At 42.7% G+C, this 18,651-nt stretch overlaps 1 protein-coding gene across 5 annotated transcripts in view; it reads right to left on the reverse strand.

Moving 5' to 3' along the window:
- Positions 1–18,651, reverse strand: part of PREX2 (phosphatidylinositol-3,4,5-trisphosphate dependent Rac exchange factor 2) — a 130,710-nt gene that overhangs the window by 17,673 nt on the left and 94,386 nt on the right. For all 5 annotated transcript variants that reach the window (XR_009154364.1, XM_058176739.1, XM_058176740.1 and 2 more), the window contains 5 exons: positions 17,200–17,241; positions 15,704–15,921; positions 4,375–4,477; positions 3,640–3,783; positions 2,637–2,751 (listed from right to left, as the gene is read on the reverse strand). Coding sequence is in view for 4 of the 5 variants with exons in the window: in XM_058176739.1 (XP_058032722.1) it covers positions 2,637–2,751; positions 3,640–3,783; positions 4,375–4,477; positions 15,704–15,921; positions 17,200–17,241 (622 nt within the window). In the remaining variant the exon portion in view is untranslated. The remainder of the gene's footprint in view (positions 1–2,636; positions 2,752–3,639; positions 3,784–4,374; positions 4,478–15,703; positions 15,922–17,199; positions 17,242–18,651) is intronic.

An 18,651-nucleotide genomic window follows, 5' to 3' on the forward strand; every position in this document is an offset into this window, starting at 1 on the left:
ACAAAAGAAAGTATTTATCCAGACAGTGCATAATGAACCAGTGGAATTCATTGCTGCAAAATATGTTGACAGATCTTAACATAGGATTATAGAATGTAAAGTTGAAAGGGATCTTGGAGATCAATTACTTCAATTTCATGCCCACCACAGAGATTCTACGTTATTCCTCCAAAAATAAGTATCAAAATTCTTTTGAAAATTTCCAACAAAGGGCAATCGACCTCCTATGTTTCATGATTATGCTAACAACCATTGACTGGGACATCCTCCTCAGTTGCTACGTATTTTAATTTTTCTATTCAAATTGATCAATAAATCAAATTGATTTATTAAGACTGTTTTCCATCCCATAGTTACTTGATGGGATGGGCGGCCATGCAAATTGAATAAATAAACACTTAAATGAGATTACAACTTGTATTATATATTATTTTATTTTTAAAAAATCCTCAGGCAACACTTAAATTGATGGTGGGAAGAGTCTAGTAAACTAGCAATCCTGTCTTCTACCTAATATATCAATACAATCTAGGACTGCAGTCCTTAGTTAACTCCTGTCCCCATAAGGATCATTCTGGAAATTTATTCTGATTGAAATTATCTTCCAATCAACCCAGGTTCAGAGTAAATAAACACCACTAAACCTTAACATAACCTGAAAACTGAAAACAATATGTGATTTTTTAAAGTGCCCTGAAGAAAACAGAATAAGCAAGACTAATTACAAAATCCAAGTGCCATCTGGCAGAAAGTTTGATGAGCACATCAAACTCTTGAAAAACAATATATTTTTTCAGACTCTTGAACAAATCTAAAATAAAAGGCGTTTTGTTAATAAATTATAGAGTAATGCTGAGCTTGCAGGAAATATGAAGCATGAAAAATGTTGAAGCATGCACAACTTTCTTGATAAGCCTTTTCAGGTTGAAAGGGAATTAAACAAATGGAGATTAGAAAAACAGATTTAGTTCTTAGGGCTGCAGTGTACTAAACTAGAACTTTGTCTTAGTTTTATCATTTGGCATACCATGGAGATATATTCAACCTGAAAAGGAATTGTGTTGCATTGTGAAAACAATATAGGAATAAGCCTATTGTTTGGAACAGGACAGAAGGGAAATATAACAAAGAAGTGGTACATGAATGACATTACAGCTGTTGCTAACTCAACAAATTGGTTGATAAAGTTGGATTCACATAGAAATACAATTACTTCGTACAATATAAAATAATGCTTTTGTTACTGAGAGAGAAGAATGGAAGATAATTTACTGTTCTGATGCACTTTGGTACTGAAAGAAATTTACTGTTATTTGTCTTTAAACCGCCCAAGCAATAAAAAGAGTAAGCTGTAAAGCATTTGGAAGGAAAGATAAAATACAAATTTCCCTTCTAATCTGAACATCTATTTTAATTTGTGAGAAAAATATGAATTACTGTTTTTTTAAATCACATTACTAAGTTAATGAGAAATTCACTACATTAAAAACTCATCAGCAACATAAATAAGTTATCATGTTCATAGAAGATGGTTGGTATTATATGCCCATCAGTTTTTTTACATAACTAGTAAGACTTAGATTCATTTCCATATCTTTAAAAGAGGCAGTTATACAACAAAATTATCTTGATATACTTGAAGGTTCACAGTACTGGAAAAAAATCAAGCGGCAGTGAAATAATAAAACAAAAACTATAGGACAGACTGTCATATGAAGTACCAAAACATGCATGTAAAGTTGGCTGAATAGGTTATATTGATTATACTGGAAATAATATGTGATAAGTTCAGTCTTTATTTTCCCTATATACCGTGTATTTCAGTGTATAAGATACATACACCCTCCAAAAAAAGTGGGTTGAAATGTCTGTGCGTCTTATAGAGTGAATGTTGCCAAAATCCCACCCACCCACCGGCCCTCACCCTTCAGCCTCTGCCTCCCAGCAATTTGCCTCCTTGCAGCAAACAGCAAACAGCCTTGTCAGCTTCAGCACAGTCTGATTTAGCACGAGCAGCTGATTGGCGGTTGGATCTGCATCCCGGAATACCGCCTATCAGTGGTTCCAGGCTGTGGGGATTGCCGCAGCCCATCACCATCCCGCCTATCGCCGCGTCCACTTGCCCCATTTTTGGCCTACACATGTCCCGTTTTCGGCTTCTGTGTGCCCCATTTTCGGCCCGTTCCAGGTGGCAGGGATAGGCGGCGGTGGGGCACGCAGTGATAGGTGGCAGAGGCTATGGGTGGCAGCAGTTATGGGCAGCAAACAGGAGGCAACGATCTCCACAGCCTGGAACAGGAGGCAGATCCAACCGCCAATCAGCTGCTCATGCTAAATCAGGCTGTGCTGAAGCTGACCAGGCTGTTTCCTGTTTGCTGCAAGGAGGCAAATTGCTGGGAGGCAGGGACAGATTTTTTTTTCTTGTTTTCCTCCCTAAAAGCTAGGTGCGTCTTATGGTCCGGAGTGTCTTATAATCCGAAAAGTACAGTAATCAGTCAAAATATTAACTAGACTGATCTCAGATTGGAAAAAAGAAAAATCTGAATGTGTTTGCACACTATGATGCACTAAAGCAGGACTTCTGCCCATATTGTTTTAGCATCATGACCCAAGTTTAGAAATAACAAATAGCTCACCTGAGTTTTTGGTTATACTGTTTTACTTTTTCCAATGAAGCTGCATTAATCTGGGCTTGAAATTCTTCTACTGATACATTGTCTCTATAATAATATCCTTCCATACTTTCCAGGGCTATAAAAGAATGCAAAGGACAACACAGATTCATATCAAACTGATCCATTGATTTATTTTTTCGTCTTCTTATATATCTATACAGTAGATACTATAATTCTCCAAATACGATATTGCCTTTCTGCAGCTAACACAAACACACATGGCACTGAAATGCACATGGTTATATTACCTAAAATAAAATCATTCCTGAAGGAAATATTTTCTCTTAAGTAGAAAGGTATCAGAAGCTTGTTCTTCTCTGTACCTTTAAATATACAGTAGTACATGTTAAGTAAGAATGTTGTGGATTTCACTGTTGCTTAGAGGACATACACATTTCTATAGAACATCCTCAAGTTAAACACATAAGATTAGACTAACCTAAGTATCTGCAATATCCTTTTTCAATTCAGTAACACATTTGTTCTTTATTTATTACAAGAGTTTATATTATGCTTTCAGGATAAAAAACATTCCAAAACCATATAAAAATGCTCTTTACTGGCAAAATTTGAAAACAAATTTTAAACTTTTAGATCAGTGTTTTTTAAATCTGGCAACTTTAATGAAGATGGACTTCAACTTCCAGAATTCCTAAAAGCACATGTTTTTAAAAAGAAACATCTGTACATCTTAGTAAATTCAAACATGCAAGAATATATCGATCTAGACAGAATTGTACAAACAAATGAATATATTAAAAATAAAGGTAGACATTAATAAGATAAGTGCAATAAAATATTCAAATATGTAGAATAACTTACATACACTTTACTTATGCATGAGGTGATTTTCTTCAAAATACTGCTGTACCCATGAATACTTCAGAATGCCAGTAACTGTGTATTATTTTTCCTATAAGTTTTTTAAAACTCTTAAGAATAGGTGAACTTGAAAATATTTTACCTTGTGCAAATAGAACTGGGTAAAGTTTAAAACCTCCACCATTTTTCAGCCTTTCAGGAAGCTGTTCAAAATTGTAACTATCAAGATAAAAATAAATTTTCATAGCTTGCCGACTTCCTTCTGCTTGATATGTGATTGGCATATCTAAAAATAAAATAAAATAACATTTTAGTTAAAATTACCTATCCAAAGTTTTTGGGTTTTTCTTGCAAAGATTTACAAATATTTTCCCTTTAACTTGTACTAATGCCTAGAACTATCATAAGTAACATTAAATCTACTGTCTTTGCGAGGTGCTAAGAATAAAGAAGTGGCATCAAAGTTGAAATAAGATTGGAGACCCAGTTTGGCATAGAGGTAAAAGTGTTGGCTTAGAAACCAGGAGACCATCCCACTTCAGGCATGAAAGTTGGCTGGGTGACCTTGAGCCAATCACTCTCTCTCTCAGTTCAACTCATTTCATAGTTTCTTGTTGTGGGTGGGGGGAGGAGGAGGAAGGATTATGTTTGCCATCTTGAGTTACTTATGAAGTAAGAAAGGTGGGATAAATATTGTATACCATATTACCATTCTCCTCAAAATGGTTAAAAGTTTAAAATTTTGCATATGCACAAGGATGCAAAGATGATTACTATACAAGCAAATGTGACACAATTGAAAATGTATAGTTATATCCTCTAATATTTTACAACAAATATTGAAAGGGGAAATTTAAGTATACTTTACAATACTCACTTGCTACTAACGGTTCCTGTTCAGAATGTTTAAAATAAAATGTAACTTTCTCCAAATCAAATAATGCAATCAATGTGTCTTCTAGCATAGCTTGTTCATCAGTCTGCAAATATATACATATAGACAGAATGTAGTAATCATGCTAGATTGATTATTATAAACATTAACTGCAGATGGTCATATCCTCTTTCACTGAAGCAATAAACTGACTCATCAGTAAATTAATATGGATTGATTTCTATTGAATTTTACTCCATCTTCTCTTGTCAAATTATTAGCAACAATGTATACAGAACTGAAAGTTGATTACTGTGTTGGCTGTGTAATTTAATTGCACAGAATTTTAATTGTTCAAGTAAATGAGCATATTTAAAATGTGTTACTACAAACCAAGCTTAAGTACTTACACTGGCTTTTGTATTTTGTACAGTATTTAATACACTGAAAAGAAAATGAAGTTTTATATTAGTGTGGCTTCTAAAAGAATTTATAATTTTCTCATGCTGCTAACAAAGAAAATATTGACATAGAACTATAGCCTATTAGAAGGCAGATTTATAGAACGTAGAAGGAAAAAAAATCAAAGAATTTCTGATTATTTTCTAATCAGTCAAATGCAAAATATTGTAGATGTATCACAACTACAGGGGGAGGGGTGGGATGGTGAAGATAGGTTCAGGGGGACACCTATCGGGGCCATTGCTAGATCCTATGTTGGCTCGCGGCATAAATATCGTTATTATTATTATTATTATTATTTATTCAATTTTTATACCGCCCTTCTCCCGATCGTTGATTTGGAGGTGGAAAAAGAGGCTAGAGCTCAAGGTCATGAGGGCGGTTTTATCTGCACGGTAAGTGGGAGGGGCAGGTATGGCGGACGCGGGGGCCCATATCAGGTTCGGGGAGTGTGCACTCGTTATTTACGAGCGTTTGCGCACTTCGGTCCCCCGGCAGTTTCCCGTTTCTTGAGTGGCTTAAATCCCCAGAGGCTGGACCTTCGTCTGATGTTATGCAATGCCAGGTCCGTTGTAAATAAAGCCCCCCTTATCTCTGATCTTATACAGGAGGGGGGCGCGGACCTGATAGGCATTTCGGAGACCTGGTTGGGCACGGAAGGGGGGGTTCCCCTGGTAGAGATGTGCCCACCGGGTTTCCGTGCATTCCATCAGGCGAGGGCCCAGGGTAGAGGTGGGGGGGGTGGCGGTTATTATCAACAAGAGTCTAGAACCGAGGGAGATCACTGTGCCACAGATAGCCAGATGTGAGTCCCTCCTTGTGAAGTGGGGCCGGGGGATGCAGGTGGGTTTACTGATCACGTACCCGGCTCCTTGCTTCGTGACAGAAACCCTGCCTAAGCTACTGGATGTGACTGCCAGGACGGTGGTGGAGAACCCCAGGCTTATGGTCATGGGGGATTTCAATCTGCCGTCAGCAGGGGTGGCATCCATGTCAGCTCGGCAGTTCATGGCTTCCATGACGGCCTTGGACCTGACCCAGTTAGTGAACGGTCCCACTCACATCAGGGGAAACACTCTGGACTTGATTTTTGTCTCTGGACAGTGGTTGAATGATCTGGAGTTAGGGGAGTTAGTTACCAGACCCCGTCATGGTCAGATCATTCGCTCCTTCAGCTGGACTTTCGAACCGCCGACCCCCGCCGCAGGGAGACGGAACCAATTCGTCGGTTCCGTCCCAGGCGCCTGATGGACCCTGAGAGGTTCCAGATGGAGCTTCGGCCATTCCCTGAGGATTTAGCTCACGACTCGGCTGGGGCTCTAGTCGCTGCCTGGGATTGGGCGGCGGCTGGTGCTCTAGATCAAGTTGTGCCTTTGCGGCCTCTGACTCGGTGCCGATCTCGATTAGCCCCTTGGTATTCCGAGGGGCTGAGGGAGATGAAGCGCCGGAGAAGACGCCTAGAGAGTATCTGGAGGGCCAGCCGCTCCGAATCTGACCGGACACTAGTTAGGTCTCAAATTCAGACCTATCTAGTGGCGATGAGGGTGGCAAAACGGGAATATTTTTCCACTCTCATTGCATCAGCAGATAACCGCCCAGCCGCCCTGTTTAGGGTGACCCGCTCGCTCCTTCACCAGGGAGCGGTGGAAGATCCCTTACAGGGTCGAGCTGAGGAGTTTGGACAGTATCTGTTTGATAAAATCGCTCAGATTCGGGAAGGGTTGGACACAGATTGGGTAGATCCGGGCGGGGTGGGAGAGGCAGGTTTTGGGGTTACTATCTGGGATGAGTTTGATTCTGTGGCTCCTGAGGACATGGACAGTATACTGGGGGGACTGAATGCGACCACATGTTTACCATGTCCCTCCTGGCTGGTACTGGCCACCCGGGAGGTGACACGAGGCTGGCTCCAGGGAATTGTGAATGCTTCTTTGATGGAGGGTGTCTTCCCTACCGCCTTGAAAGAGGCGGTGGTGCGGCCCCTCCTCAAGAAACCTTGAGCTATTTTAGCAAATTATCGTCCTGTCTCCAACCTTCGCTTTATGGCGAAGGTTGTTGAGAGTGTGGTTGCACGACAGTTGCCCCAGTACCTGGATGAAACTATCTATCTAGATCCATCCCAGTCCGGTTTCCGGCCTGGTTACAACACGGAAACAGCCTTGGTCACGTTGGTTGATGATCTCTGGAGGGCTCGGGACAGAGGTTGTTCCTCTGTCCTGGTCCTATTAGATCTCTCAGCGGCTTTTGATACCATCGACCATGGTATCCTGCTGCGCCGGCTCGGAGGACTTGGAGTGGGGGGCACGTTCATCGGTGGTTCTCCTCCTACCTCTCCGACCAGTCACACAGTGTTGACAGGAGGGCAGAGATCGGCCCCAAGGCGCCTCTTATGTGGGGTGCCGCAAGGGTCGGTTCTCTCACCTCTTCTGTTCAACATCTATATGAAGCCACTGGGTGAGATCATCCGTGGTTTTGGAATGAGTTGTCATCTATACGCTCATGATACTCAGCTGTATATTTCCACCCCTAACCACCCCAACGAGGCTGTTGAAGTGATGTCCCAGTGCCTGGAAGCCGTACGGGTCTGGAAGAGGAGGAACAGACTGAGACTCAATCCCACCAAGACCGAGTGGCTGTGGATGCCGGAGGCCCGGTACAGTAAGCTAATTCCATCGCTGACCGTCGGGGGTGAGTTATTGGCCTCCACGGAAAGGGCTCGCAATCTGGGCGTCCTCCTGGATGTACGGCTGTCTTTAGAAAATCATATGATGGCCGTCGCAAGGGGAGCTTTTCATCAGGTTCGCCTGATATGCCAGTTGCGCCCCTTTCTGGACCGGGCTTCCTTATGCACAGTCACTCATGCCCTTGTTACATCCCACCTGGACTACTGCAACGCTCTCTACACGGGGCTTCCCTTGAAGGGTACCCGGAGGCTTCAACTGGTCCAGAATGCGGCTGCGTGGGTGATAGAGGGAGCGCCTCATGGCTCCCGTGTGACATCTCTCCTGCGCAGTCTGCACTGGCTCCCAGTGGTCTTCCGGGTTCAATTCAAGGTTCTTGTTATCATCTTCAAAGCGCTCCATGGCTTAGGACCAGGGTACTTACGGGACCGCCTACTGCCACCAGTAGCCTCTCACCGACCAGTGCGCTCTCACAGAGAGGGCCTCCTCCGGATACCGTCAGCCAAACAATGTCGGCTGGCAACCTCCAGGGGTTGTGGGGGCTCCCGCCCTCTGGAACGAGCTGTCTCCGGGGCTTCGTTAACTCCCCGACCTCTGGACCTTCCGCCGCGAGCTGAAGACGCTGTTGTTTCGACATGCAGGACTAGCTTGAACATAGTTTTAAATTGGGGTTTTAATTAGGGGTTTTAAACGGGGTTTTAATTGTATTTAAAAAATTTTAGGCCATTAATCGAATCAGTTTTTTATATTGTTTTTAATCTGTATTATATGTATTTGTTTTTATTGCCTGTGAACCACCCTGAGTCCTTTGGGAGAAGGGTGGTATGCAAATATAATTAATTAGATCGAGTTGTGCCTTTGCGGCCTCTGACCCGGTGCTGATCTCGTTTAGCCCCTTGGTATTCGGAGGGGCTGAGGGAGATGAAGCACCGGAGAAGACACCTAGAGAGTATCTGGAGGGCCAGCCGCTCCTAATCTGACCGGACACTAGTTAGGTCTCAAATTCGGACCTATCTAGTGGCGATGAGGGTGGCAAAACGGGAATATTTTAACACCCTCATTGCATCAGCAGATAACCGCCCGGCCGCCCTGTTTAGGGTGACCCACTCGCTCTTCCATCAGGGAGCGGTGGAAGATCCCTTACAGGGTCGAGCTGAGGAGTTTGGACAGTATCTGTTTGATAAAATCGCTCAGATTCGGGAAGGGTTGGACACAGATTGGGTAGATCCGGGCGGGGTGGGAGAGGCAGGTCTTGGGGTTACTATCTGGGATGAGTTTGATTCTGTGGCTCCTGAGGACATGGACAGGATACTGGGGGGACTGAATGCGACCACATGTTTACTGGACCCGTGTCCCTCCTGGCTGGTACTGGCCACCCGGGAGGTGACACGAGGCTGGCTCCAGGGAATTGTGAACGCTTCTTTGATGGAGGGTGTCTTCCCTACCGCCTTGAAAGAGGCGGTGGTGCAGCCCCTCCTCAAGAAACCTTGAGCTATTTTAGCAAATTACCATCCTGTCTCCAACCTTCGTTGGAGCTGCGAAGGTTGTTGAGAGTGTGGTTGCACGACAGTTGCCCCAGTACCTGGATGAAACTGTCTATCTAGATCCATTCCAGTCCAGTTTCCGGCCTGGTTACAGCACGGAAACAGCCTTGGTTGCGTTGGTTGATGATCTCTGGAGGGCTCGGGATAGAGGTTGTTCCTCTGTCCTGGTCCTATTAGATCTCTCAGCAGCTTTTGATACCATTGACCATGGTATCCTGCTGCGCCAGCTCAGGGGACTTGGAGTGGGAGGCACCGTTCATCAGTGGTTCTCCTCCTACCTCTCTGACCAGTCGCAGACAGTGTTAACAGGAGGGCAGAGATCGGCCCCGAGGCGCCTCTTATTGGGGTGCCGCAAGGGTCGGTTCTCTCGCCTCTTCTGTTCAATATCTACATGAAGCCGCTGGGTGAAATCATCCGTGGTTTTGGGGTGAATTGTCATCTATACGCTGATGATACTCAGCTGTATATTTCCACCCCTAACCACCCCAACGAGGCTGTTGAAGTGATGTCCCAGTGCCTGGAGGCTGTACGGGTCTGGATGGGGAGAAACAGACTCAGACTCAATCCCACCAAGACCGAGTGGCTTTGGATGCCGGCGGCCCGGTACAGTCAGCTAATTCCATCACTGACCATCGGGGGTGAGTTGTTGGCCCCCACGGAAAGGGCTCGCAATCTGGATGTCCTCCTGGATGCACGGTTGTCTTTAAAAGAACATATGACGGCCGTCGCCAGGGAAGCTTTTTATTAGGTTCGCCTGATATGCCAGTTGCGCCCCTTTCTGGACCGGGCTTCCTTATGCACAGTCACTCATGCCCTTGTTACATCCCGCCTGGACTATTGCAACGCTCTTTACATGGGGCTCCCCTTGAAGGGTACCTGGAGGCTTCAACTGGTCCAGAATGCGGCTGCACGGGTGATAGAGGGAGCACTTTGTGGCTCCCGTGAGACACCTCTCCTGCGCAGTTTGCACTGGCTCCCAGTGGTCTTCTGGGTTTAATTCAAGGTTCTTGTTATCACCTTCAAAGCGCTCCATGGCTTAGGACCGGGTTACTTACGGGACCGCCTACTGCCACCAGTAGCCTCACACCGACCTGCGCTCTCACAGAGAGGGCCTCCTCCGGATACCGTCAGCCAAACAATGTCGGCTGGTGACCTCCAGGGGAGGGCCTTCTCTGTGGGGGCTCCCACCCTCTGGAACGAGCTGCCTCCGGGGCTTCGTCAACTCCCCGACCTCCGGACCTTCCGCCGCAAGCTGAAGACGCTGTTGTTTCGACGTGCAGGACTAGCTTGAACATAGTTTTAAACTGGGGTTTTGAATTAGGGGTTTTAAATGGGGTTTTAATTGTATTTAAAAAAATTTAGGCCATTAATCGAATCAGTTTTTTATATAGTTTTTAATTTGTATTATATGTATTTTGTCTTTTACTGGCTGTGAACCGCCCTGAGTCCTTCGGGAGAAGGGTGGTATGCAAATATAATTAATTAATTAATTAATAAAAAATAAAATAAATAAATAAATAAACAAACAAACAAACAAACAAACTTCCAGAGACATTGTTAAATAAAGGTCAGCACCTTTCATCAACCTAATGTCATCCAGTGTACTGTATAAATAACGCTTAGAATTCTCAGCCAGCATGGGGAGTGTTTCTTTAGAAATTTTGGGAATATAGTGCAATATACGTATAGAATAGAATAGAATAGAATAGAATAGAATAGAATAGAATAGAATAGAATAGAATAGAATAGAATAGAATAGAATAGAATAGAATTTTTTATTGGCCAAGTGTGATGAAACAAACAAGGAATTTGTCTTGGTGCATATGCTCTCAGTGTAGATAAAAGAAAAGATACATTCATCAAGAATCATAAGGTACAACAATTATATTCATAAGGTAAAAATAAGCAATCAGGAAACAATCAATATCAATATAAATTGTAAGGATACAAGCAACAAAGTTACAGTCATACAGTCATAAGTGGCAGGAGATGGGTGATTGGAACGACGAGAAGATTAATAGTGGTACAGAGTTAATAGCTTGACAGTGTTGAGGGAATTATTTGTTTAGCAGAGTGATGGCATTCAGGGAAAAAACTGTTCTTGTGTCTAGTTGTTCTGGTGTGCAGTGCTCTATAGCATCGTTTTGAGGGTAGGAGTTGAAACAGTTTATGTCCAGGATGTCAGAGGTCTGTAAATATTTTCACAGCCGTCTTTTTGACTCGTGCAGTATACAGGTCCTCAATGGAAGGCAGGTTGGTAGCAATTGCTTTTTTGCAGTTCTAATTATCCTCTGAAGTCTGTGTCTGTCTTGTTGGGTTGCAGAACCAAACCAGACAGTTATAGAGCTGCAGATGACAGACTCAATCATATAGCACAAAGTTGGGAAAGGCTGCAATTTTTTGATCCAGAAATCCCAGATTTGTTGGTTTAATGGGCATATCTCTGCTACAGTCCCAATCTTGTGGAGTTTTTCCCCTTCAAGATTAGAATCGCTCCAACTCTATGGACTTTTGCAAGGCTTTAAAACCTGGGTATTTACATTGCATAGAATTTTAATTGTTCTTCAAATAAACAAGTATATTTAAAATGTGTTACTGAAAACCAAGCTTAAGTACTTACCCTGGCTTTGTAAGTTAGGGTAAGTTAGGGTGAGTAGGGCCGTGGTGGCTCAGGCTGTAAGATAGCCTGTTATTAAATAGAATAGAATAGAATAGAATAGAATAGAATAGAATAGAATAGAATAGAATAGAATAGAATAGAATAGAATTTTATTGGCCAAGTGTGATTGGACACACAAGGAATTTGTCTTGGTGCATATGCTCTCAGTGTACATAAAAGAAAAGATACATTCATCAAGGTACAACATTTACAACACAATTGATGGTCAATATATCAATATAAATCATAAGGATTGCCAGCAACAAGTTATAGTCATACAGTCATAAGTGGAAAGAGATTGGTGATGGGAACTATGAAACGATTAATAGTAGTGCAGATTCAGTAAATAGTCTGACAGTGTTGATGTGTTAAAACACAGCAGCCTGCAATTACTGCAGGCTCGAATCCCACCAGGCCCAAGGTTGACTCAGCCTTGCATCCTTTATAAGGTAGGTAAAATGAGGACCCAGATTGTTGGGGGAGGGGCAATAAGTTGACTTTGTAAATATACAAATAGAATGAGACTATTGCCTTACACACTGTAAGCCGCCCTGAGTCTTCGGAGAAGGGTAGGATATAAATGTAAATAAAAAAAAAAGTTACAATATTTAGTATATTGAAAAGAAAATGAAGTTCTGTATTGTGGCTTCTAAAATAATTTGTAAGTTTCCCACATTCCAGTCAAGGGGCTCTTAGTTAATTATCTTTACTGCTGTTTGTATCAAAATAACTGGTTTAAAATTAAGCTCAGCTAAAAAGGGAGCTGATGGGTGCAAGAGATCTCTGTGTACACGTCAGTGGCCTGAAATATCACGCTGGGGGAAATTGCCTCAAAATTGAGACTATAGAATATAAAACCACAGAAATCAAAAAGAATGACAACTCAGTATTATTTAAGAAGAAACTATTTTCTGATGGAATAAATTAATATATATATAAATTTAAGTCACTAATGTTCAACAGTATTAAGAACTACAATATAATATGTTCATTCCAGACAGAAGTCCTATGAGAACTAGGCTATGGTCAATTTAATGACTATAGCCATTAAATTGGTGTACCACCACTTTCATTGAAACTTAAGCGAAACTAAGTAGATTCAATCCAATGGATCCTTTTGTATCACAGGTTACAAAAGTCCTGGAGAAAATTGGACTGAAGCCAAATCGCATATAAGGGAGAAGAACCACACTTTCACACAAATGAGGGCTTAAGGATTGTAATTAATGGTATAGAGCAAGAAATGCTATGTCCAACTTTTCCCAGTTCCGGCTTCAAAATGAAAATGGTCATAATTAGAAGCATGGTGTTAGCGATATCATTGAAGGATTATTATTAGTACTAGTATTTGTTAATTTTGCTACCTAGTTCACTGTGGGGGCTTCCTGATACAGTTTTATTATTATTATTATTATTTATTAGATTTTTATACCGCCCTTCTCCCGAAGGACTCAGGGCGGTTCACAGCCATAATAAAAATAGACAATATACAAATAAAACAAAGATTAAAAAACTTATTATATATCGGCTAAAATTTAAAATAATATACTATTAAAATTAAACTCTCTAAAACTTATAAAATTATAAAATTTAAAAATTACGAAGCCAGTCCCGCGCAAATAAACAAATAGGCCTTCAGCTCGCAGCGGAAGGTCCGAAGGTCAGGCAGTTGACGTAGTCCAGGGGGAAGTTCGTTCCAGAGGGTAGGAGCCCCCACAGAGAAGGACCTTCCCCTGGGGGCCACCAGCCGACATTGCTTGGCGGACGGCACCCTGAGAAGCCCCTCTCTGTGTGAGCGTACGGGTCGGTGGGAGGTATTCGATAGCAGAAGGCGGTCCCGTAAGTACCCTGGCCCTAAGCCATGGAGCGCTTTAAAGGTAGTAACCAACACCTTGAAGTGCAGCCGAGAGACCACAGGTAGCCAGAGCAGACTGCGCAGGAGTGGTGTTACATGGGAGCCATGTGTGGCTCCCTCTATCACCCGCGCAGCCGCATTCTGAACTAACTGCAGCCTCCGGGTGCTCTTCAAAGGGAGCCCCATGTAGAGAGCATTGCAATAATCCAGGCGGGAGGTAACCAGAGTATGCATAGGGCATCCCGGTCAAGGAAGGGGCGCAACTGGCGAATCAGGCGAACCTGATGAAAAGCTCTTCTGGAGACGGCCATCAAGTGATCTTCAAACGACAGCCGTTCATCCAGGAGAACGCCCAAGTTGCGCACCCTTTCCATTGGGGTCAATGTTTCGCCCCCAACAGTCAGCTGCAACTGCAGCTGGCTGTACTGGGGTGCCAGCATCCACAGCCATTCCGTCTTGGAGGGATTGAGCTTGAGCCTGTTTCTCCCCATCCAGACCCGTACGGCTTCCAGACACCAGGTCAGCACTTCGATAGCTTCGTTGGGGTGGCCTGGGGTGAAGTACAGCTGCGTGTCATCAGCATACAGTTGGTACCTCACCCCAAAACCACTGATGATCTCACCCAGCGGCTTCATATAGATGTTGAACAGGAGAGGCGAGAGAATCGACCCCTGCGGCACACCATAAGTGAGGCGCCTCGCGGTCGATCTCAGCCCTCCTATCAACACCGTCTGCGACTGGTCAGAGAGATAGGAGGAGAACCACCGATAAACGGTGCCTCCCACTCCCAAACCCTCCAACCGGTGCAGCAAGATACCACGGTCGATGGTATCAAAAGCCGCTGAGAGATCTAATAGGACCAGGGCAGAGGAGCAACCCCTGTCCCTGTCCCTCCAGAGATCATCCACCAGCGCGACCAAAGCCATCTCCGTGCTATATCCGGGTCGGAAGCCGGACTGGAACGGGTCTAGATAGACAGCTTCATCCAGGTATTGGGGTAGTTGACGCGCCACCACACTCTCAACAACCTTCGCAACAAAGCGAAGGTTGGAGACCGGACGATAATTTCCCAAAACAGTCCAGGGAAGGCTTCTTGAGAAGGGGCCTCACCACCGCCTCTTTCAAGGCGGCAGGGAAAACCCCTTCCAACAGAGAAGCATTGATAATCCCCCGGAGCCATCCTCGTGTCACCTCCTGTGTGGCCAGCACCAACCAGGAGGAGCACGGGTCCAGTAAACATGTGGTGGCATGTAACCTCCCCAACAACCTGTCCACGTCCTCGAGAGCCACAGGGTCAAATTCATCCCAAACAATCTCGACGAGTCTCTGCCCTCTCACCTGGATCATCCCAATTTTGATCCAGACCATCCCGAAGCTGAACGATTTTATCGTATAGATAACCACTAAACTCCTCGGCCCTTCCCTGTAAGGGGTCATCCCGCACCTCCTGATGAAGGAGAGAGCGGGTCACCCGAAACAGGCGGCCGGGCGGTTAGTTTTTTAAATATTGTTTTTATTGTTTTTATTGAAATGTATTGTTTTTATTTCTCTGCCTGTTCACCGCCCTGAGTCCTCCGGGAGAAGGGCGGTATACAAATTAAATTATTAAATCTGCCAACGCAATGAGGGAGGAAGCATAGAAACACTTCGCTTCCCTCAGTGCCACTAGGTAAGTCTTAGAATAAGACTTAACTAGTGTCCGGTCAGCTTCGGAACAGCTGGATCTCCAGGCACTCTCTAGGCGTCTTCTCCGGCGTTTCATCTCCCTCAGCTCCTCGGAGAACCAAGGGGCTGGTTGAGATCTACGCCGGGTCAGAGGCCGCAAAGGCACAACCCGGTCTAAAGCCCCAGCCGCGGCCTGTTCCCAGGCCGCAACTAGTTCTTCAGCCGTGCCGTGGGCCAGATCCTCAGGTAACGGCCCAAGCTCCGTCAGGAACCTCTCTGGGTCAATCAGTTGATCTATTGGTTTGATTTAATAATAATAACAATAATAATAATAATATAGAATGGTATCAGTCAACATTCAGCAAGATTATTGAAAAATTGCTCTTTTACAAAATTTTATTTCAGGTTTTGTTCAGGATAATAAAGTATTGGTCAATATTATATAGACATTAATAGGATTTCTCACCAGGTTTGGTGACAGCAGTGACTGGAAGTAAAGGAGAACACCTGCGGCAGATATCTGTTCCAACCATCTCCTACTGGCCTCTTGTGTTTCCATTTCACACTCCTTGCTATTGTCAAACATTTGATTTAAGGCAGCCATTAATTGCTCTGAAAATGCACAAACTGTAGCAACTAGACTCTGGCAGAAGACCATGTCTCTCCTCAGCTGTATCTCACTATCTGAAAAGAGCATAATAAGAAAAATAGGTGAAAAATCATCTAAACTGATGAGAAAGTAAGCGTAGTCCTAAGCATTGATCTTGTTTTCTGAGAACAAAAATTGCTATTCAACACCAAATAATATATATACTTATAGGATCTTTTGATTGCACAGGCTGATGAAAGAAATGCCATGCTATCACTATAGAGTAAGGTTGTAGACTACAGGTAAATCATAAATGAATTTAATTATTAAATTATTCTATCTTAGTACACATCCAATTGTCAAAAAAACACTGTTTGCTATGGAATCTTGTTCAATTTAAATGTGTATGCTATAATACTTCTTTATTCTGCATACATATATCTAATACATATCCACAAGTTAGCCTACTTTCATAGCAAGTGCCTTCTATATTGTAAATGATCAGCTACCTCTTTATGTCACAATTTTATACATGCTTGCTCAGAAAGTCCAATAAGATTCATGGGTCTTTCTCACTCATGTATCTATAGAGGAAGTCCTTGTTAACAACCACTCATTCAACAACTGTTCAGAGTTATGATGGTGCTGAATAAAGGAGGGGTTACGATGTTTCTACATAGTTGTAGCTGTCATTGCATCCCCATGGCACATGATCACAATTCAGCCACTTGGCACCTGGCTCACAATGACTTGGTAACAATATCGCAGCATCCAGAGGTCACATCATCACCATTTGCAACCTTCACTGTCAGCTTCCGACAAACAAAATCAATAGGGAAGCCAGCAGAAAGTCACAAATGTTGACTTTGTGACATTCTTGCTTAATGACAAAGAATGGTTTGCTTAACAATGGAAGTGCTGGGATTTCTGTCAGTAAGTAGTGCAGCCACACTTTATCACTGAGTCAGTTAGCAGTATAAATTCTGGTCTCCATTGCCATTGTTAAATAAGGAGCACCTGTAAATGGATTTATGCGAAAGAACTTCCTGGTCATATTTATCATCTGTTCCTCAAAAATAAGTTGTAAGTCCAGAAAGTGTAACCTTATCCAGATCAGATTAATATCAATTACTAAACATTAAACTATTTTTCTTACTTAAGTAAGTAACAATAAAAAGAATATTTGTAGCTCAGAGTTTAGCTGTGGGATCCTTGATGATCTCTGATTTTGGTTGTTTTCTTACAGAGGTTCCATTATCAAACCACATATTCATGATGTTACTTAGTTTGGTAATGAAACCTCTGCAAGAAAACCATCAAGCTGAGATGAATACATTTACAAAAGTTTATCAACAGCTTTAAATAAAAATTACCTGTATATTGAAGAAGTGCCAGAAGGACTCTTGCTTTTACCTCTGGAAAAAAGAAAAATAGAAGAACCTGAAGAGACAAAATCATGTTTGGCGCTCAGGCCAGGGGTGGATTGTCTCTTTCTATTCAATCTTAAATTTCTATTATTAAGCAGTATGTCTTTCAATCAATAGGCACAGGAACAAGAAGGATCTTCATATTTTTCTATTCAAAATAACACAGTTATCAATGAAATACAAAGACTATACATATAGGGTAAAATATTTATACCATCTAAAGAAAAATCAGAGAAAACAATAAGTCCAGTAACATTACCAATAGCTTTGCCATCAAACACCATTTATTATTTCAGGAATAACTATAGTATACGTAAAAATATTTAATCATATATGTCAATATGGCACATAGACTCAGAAAATAGACTAAAGACGTAACAAAACTGTTTAATGAAGGCTGAAATTTACCATGATTAATGTATTTACAAATTGCTGGAACAATAAAAAATGATCTCAGGCTAGAAGGACAGACCTTGAGAGAGTCTGAAGCACTTATTCAAAGCCAAGATGGAAAGGGTCCAGATGGATTGTGAAACAGAAGAGATTGCAGCTATGGAAACTAGGAACGGGAACTTTATGATGCAAGACCAGGGAAAAGATACCATGAAGATATATGAGGCTGTGGACTCCTGGAAAAGAATGGTGAGCTTAAGATGGCTCCGCATGATACAAAGCCAATGATTACAGTTAAGTACGGGGAGCAGTCGAGTAGATCAGTTCCTTCAACCCTCTCTGGACAAAGAGAGTATGTAAGGTTCCACAATCTGCACTCTATATGGTGGCATCTTATGAGAATAATGCAAAACAATAGTTTCCAGAAGGTTGGAAAACTGGAATCTGAGAAAAATTTCCATACTTGCTCCAACCAAAATTTTCACATTTCCTTTACTAATCACTTTTGGAAATTGTCTTATTAATTGCTTTAAAGAAAGTAAGTCCCTTCAAAGTAGTACCTGTGAGAGGGATCTTGGAGTCCTAGTGGATAACCATTTAGATATGAGCCAGCAGTGTGCAGCAGCTGTTAAAAAAGCCAACACAGTTCTGGGCTGCATAAACAGAGGGATAGACTCAAGATCACGTGAAGTGTTAGTACCACTTTATAATGCCTTGGTAAGGCCACACTTGGAATATTGCATCCAGTTTTGGTCGCCACGATGTAAAAAAGATGTTGAGACTCTAGAAAGAGTGCAGAGAAGAGCAACAAAGATGATTAGGGGACTGGAGGCTAAAACATATGAAGAACGGTTGCAGGAACTGGGTATGTCTAGTTTAACAAAAAGAAGGACTAGGGGAGACATGATAGCTGTGTTCCAATATCTCAGGGGCTGCCACAAAGAAGAGGGAGTCGGGCTGTTCTCCAAAGCACCTGAGGGTAGAACAAGAAGCAATGGGTGGAAA

The sequence above is a fragment of the Ahaetulla prasina genome, chromosome 3, assembly GCF_028640845.1.
Source record: "Ahaetulla prasina isolate Xishuangbanna chromosome 3, ASM2864084v1, whole genome shotgun sequence".
Classification (NCBI taxonomy): Eukaryota; Metazoa; Chordata; class Lepidosauria; order Squamata; family Colubridae; genus Ahaetulla; species Ahaetulla prasina.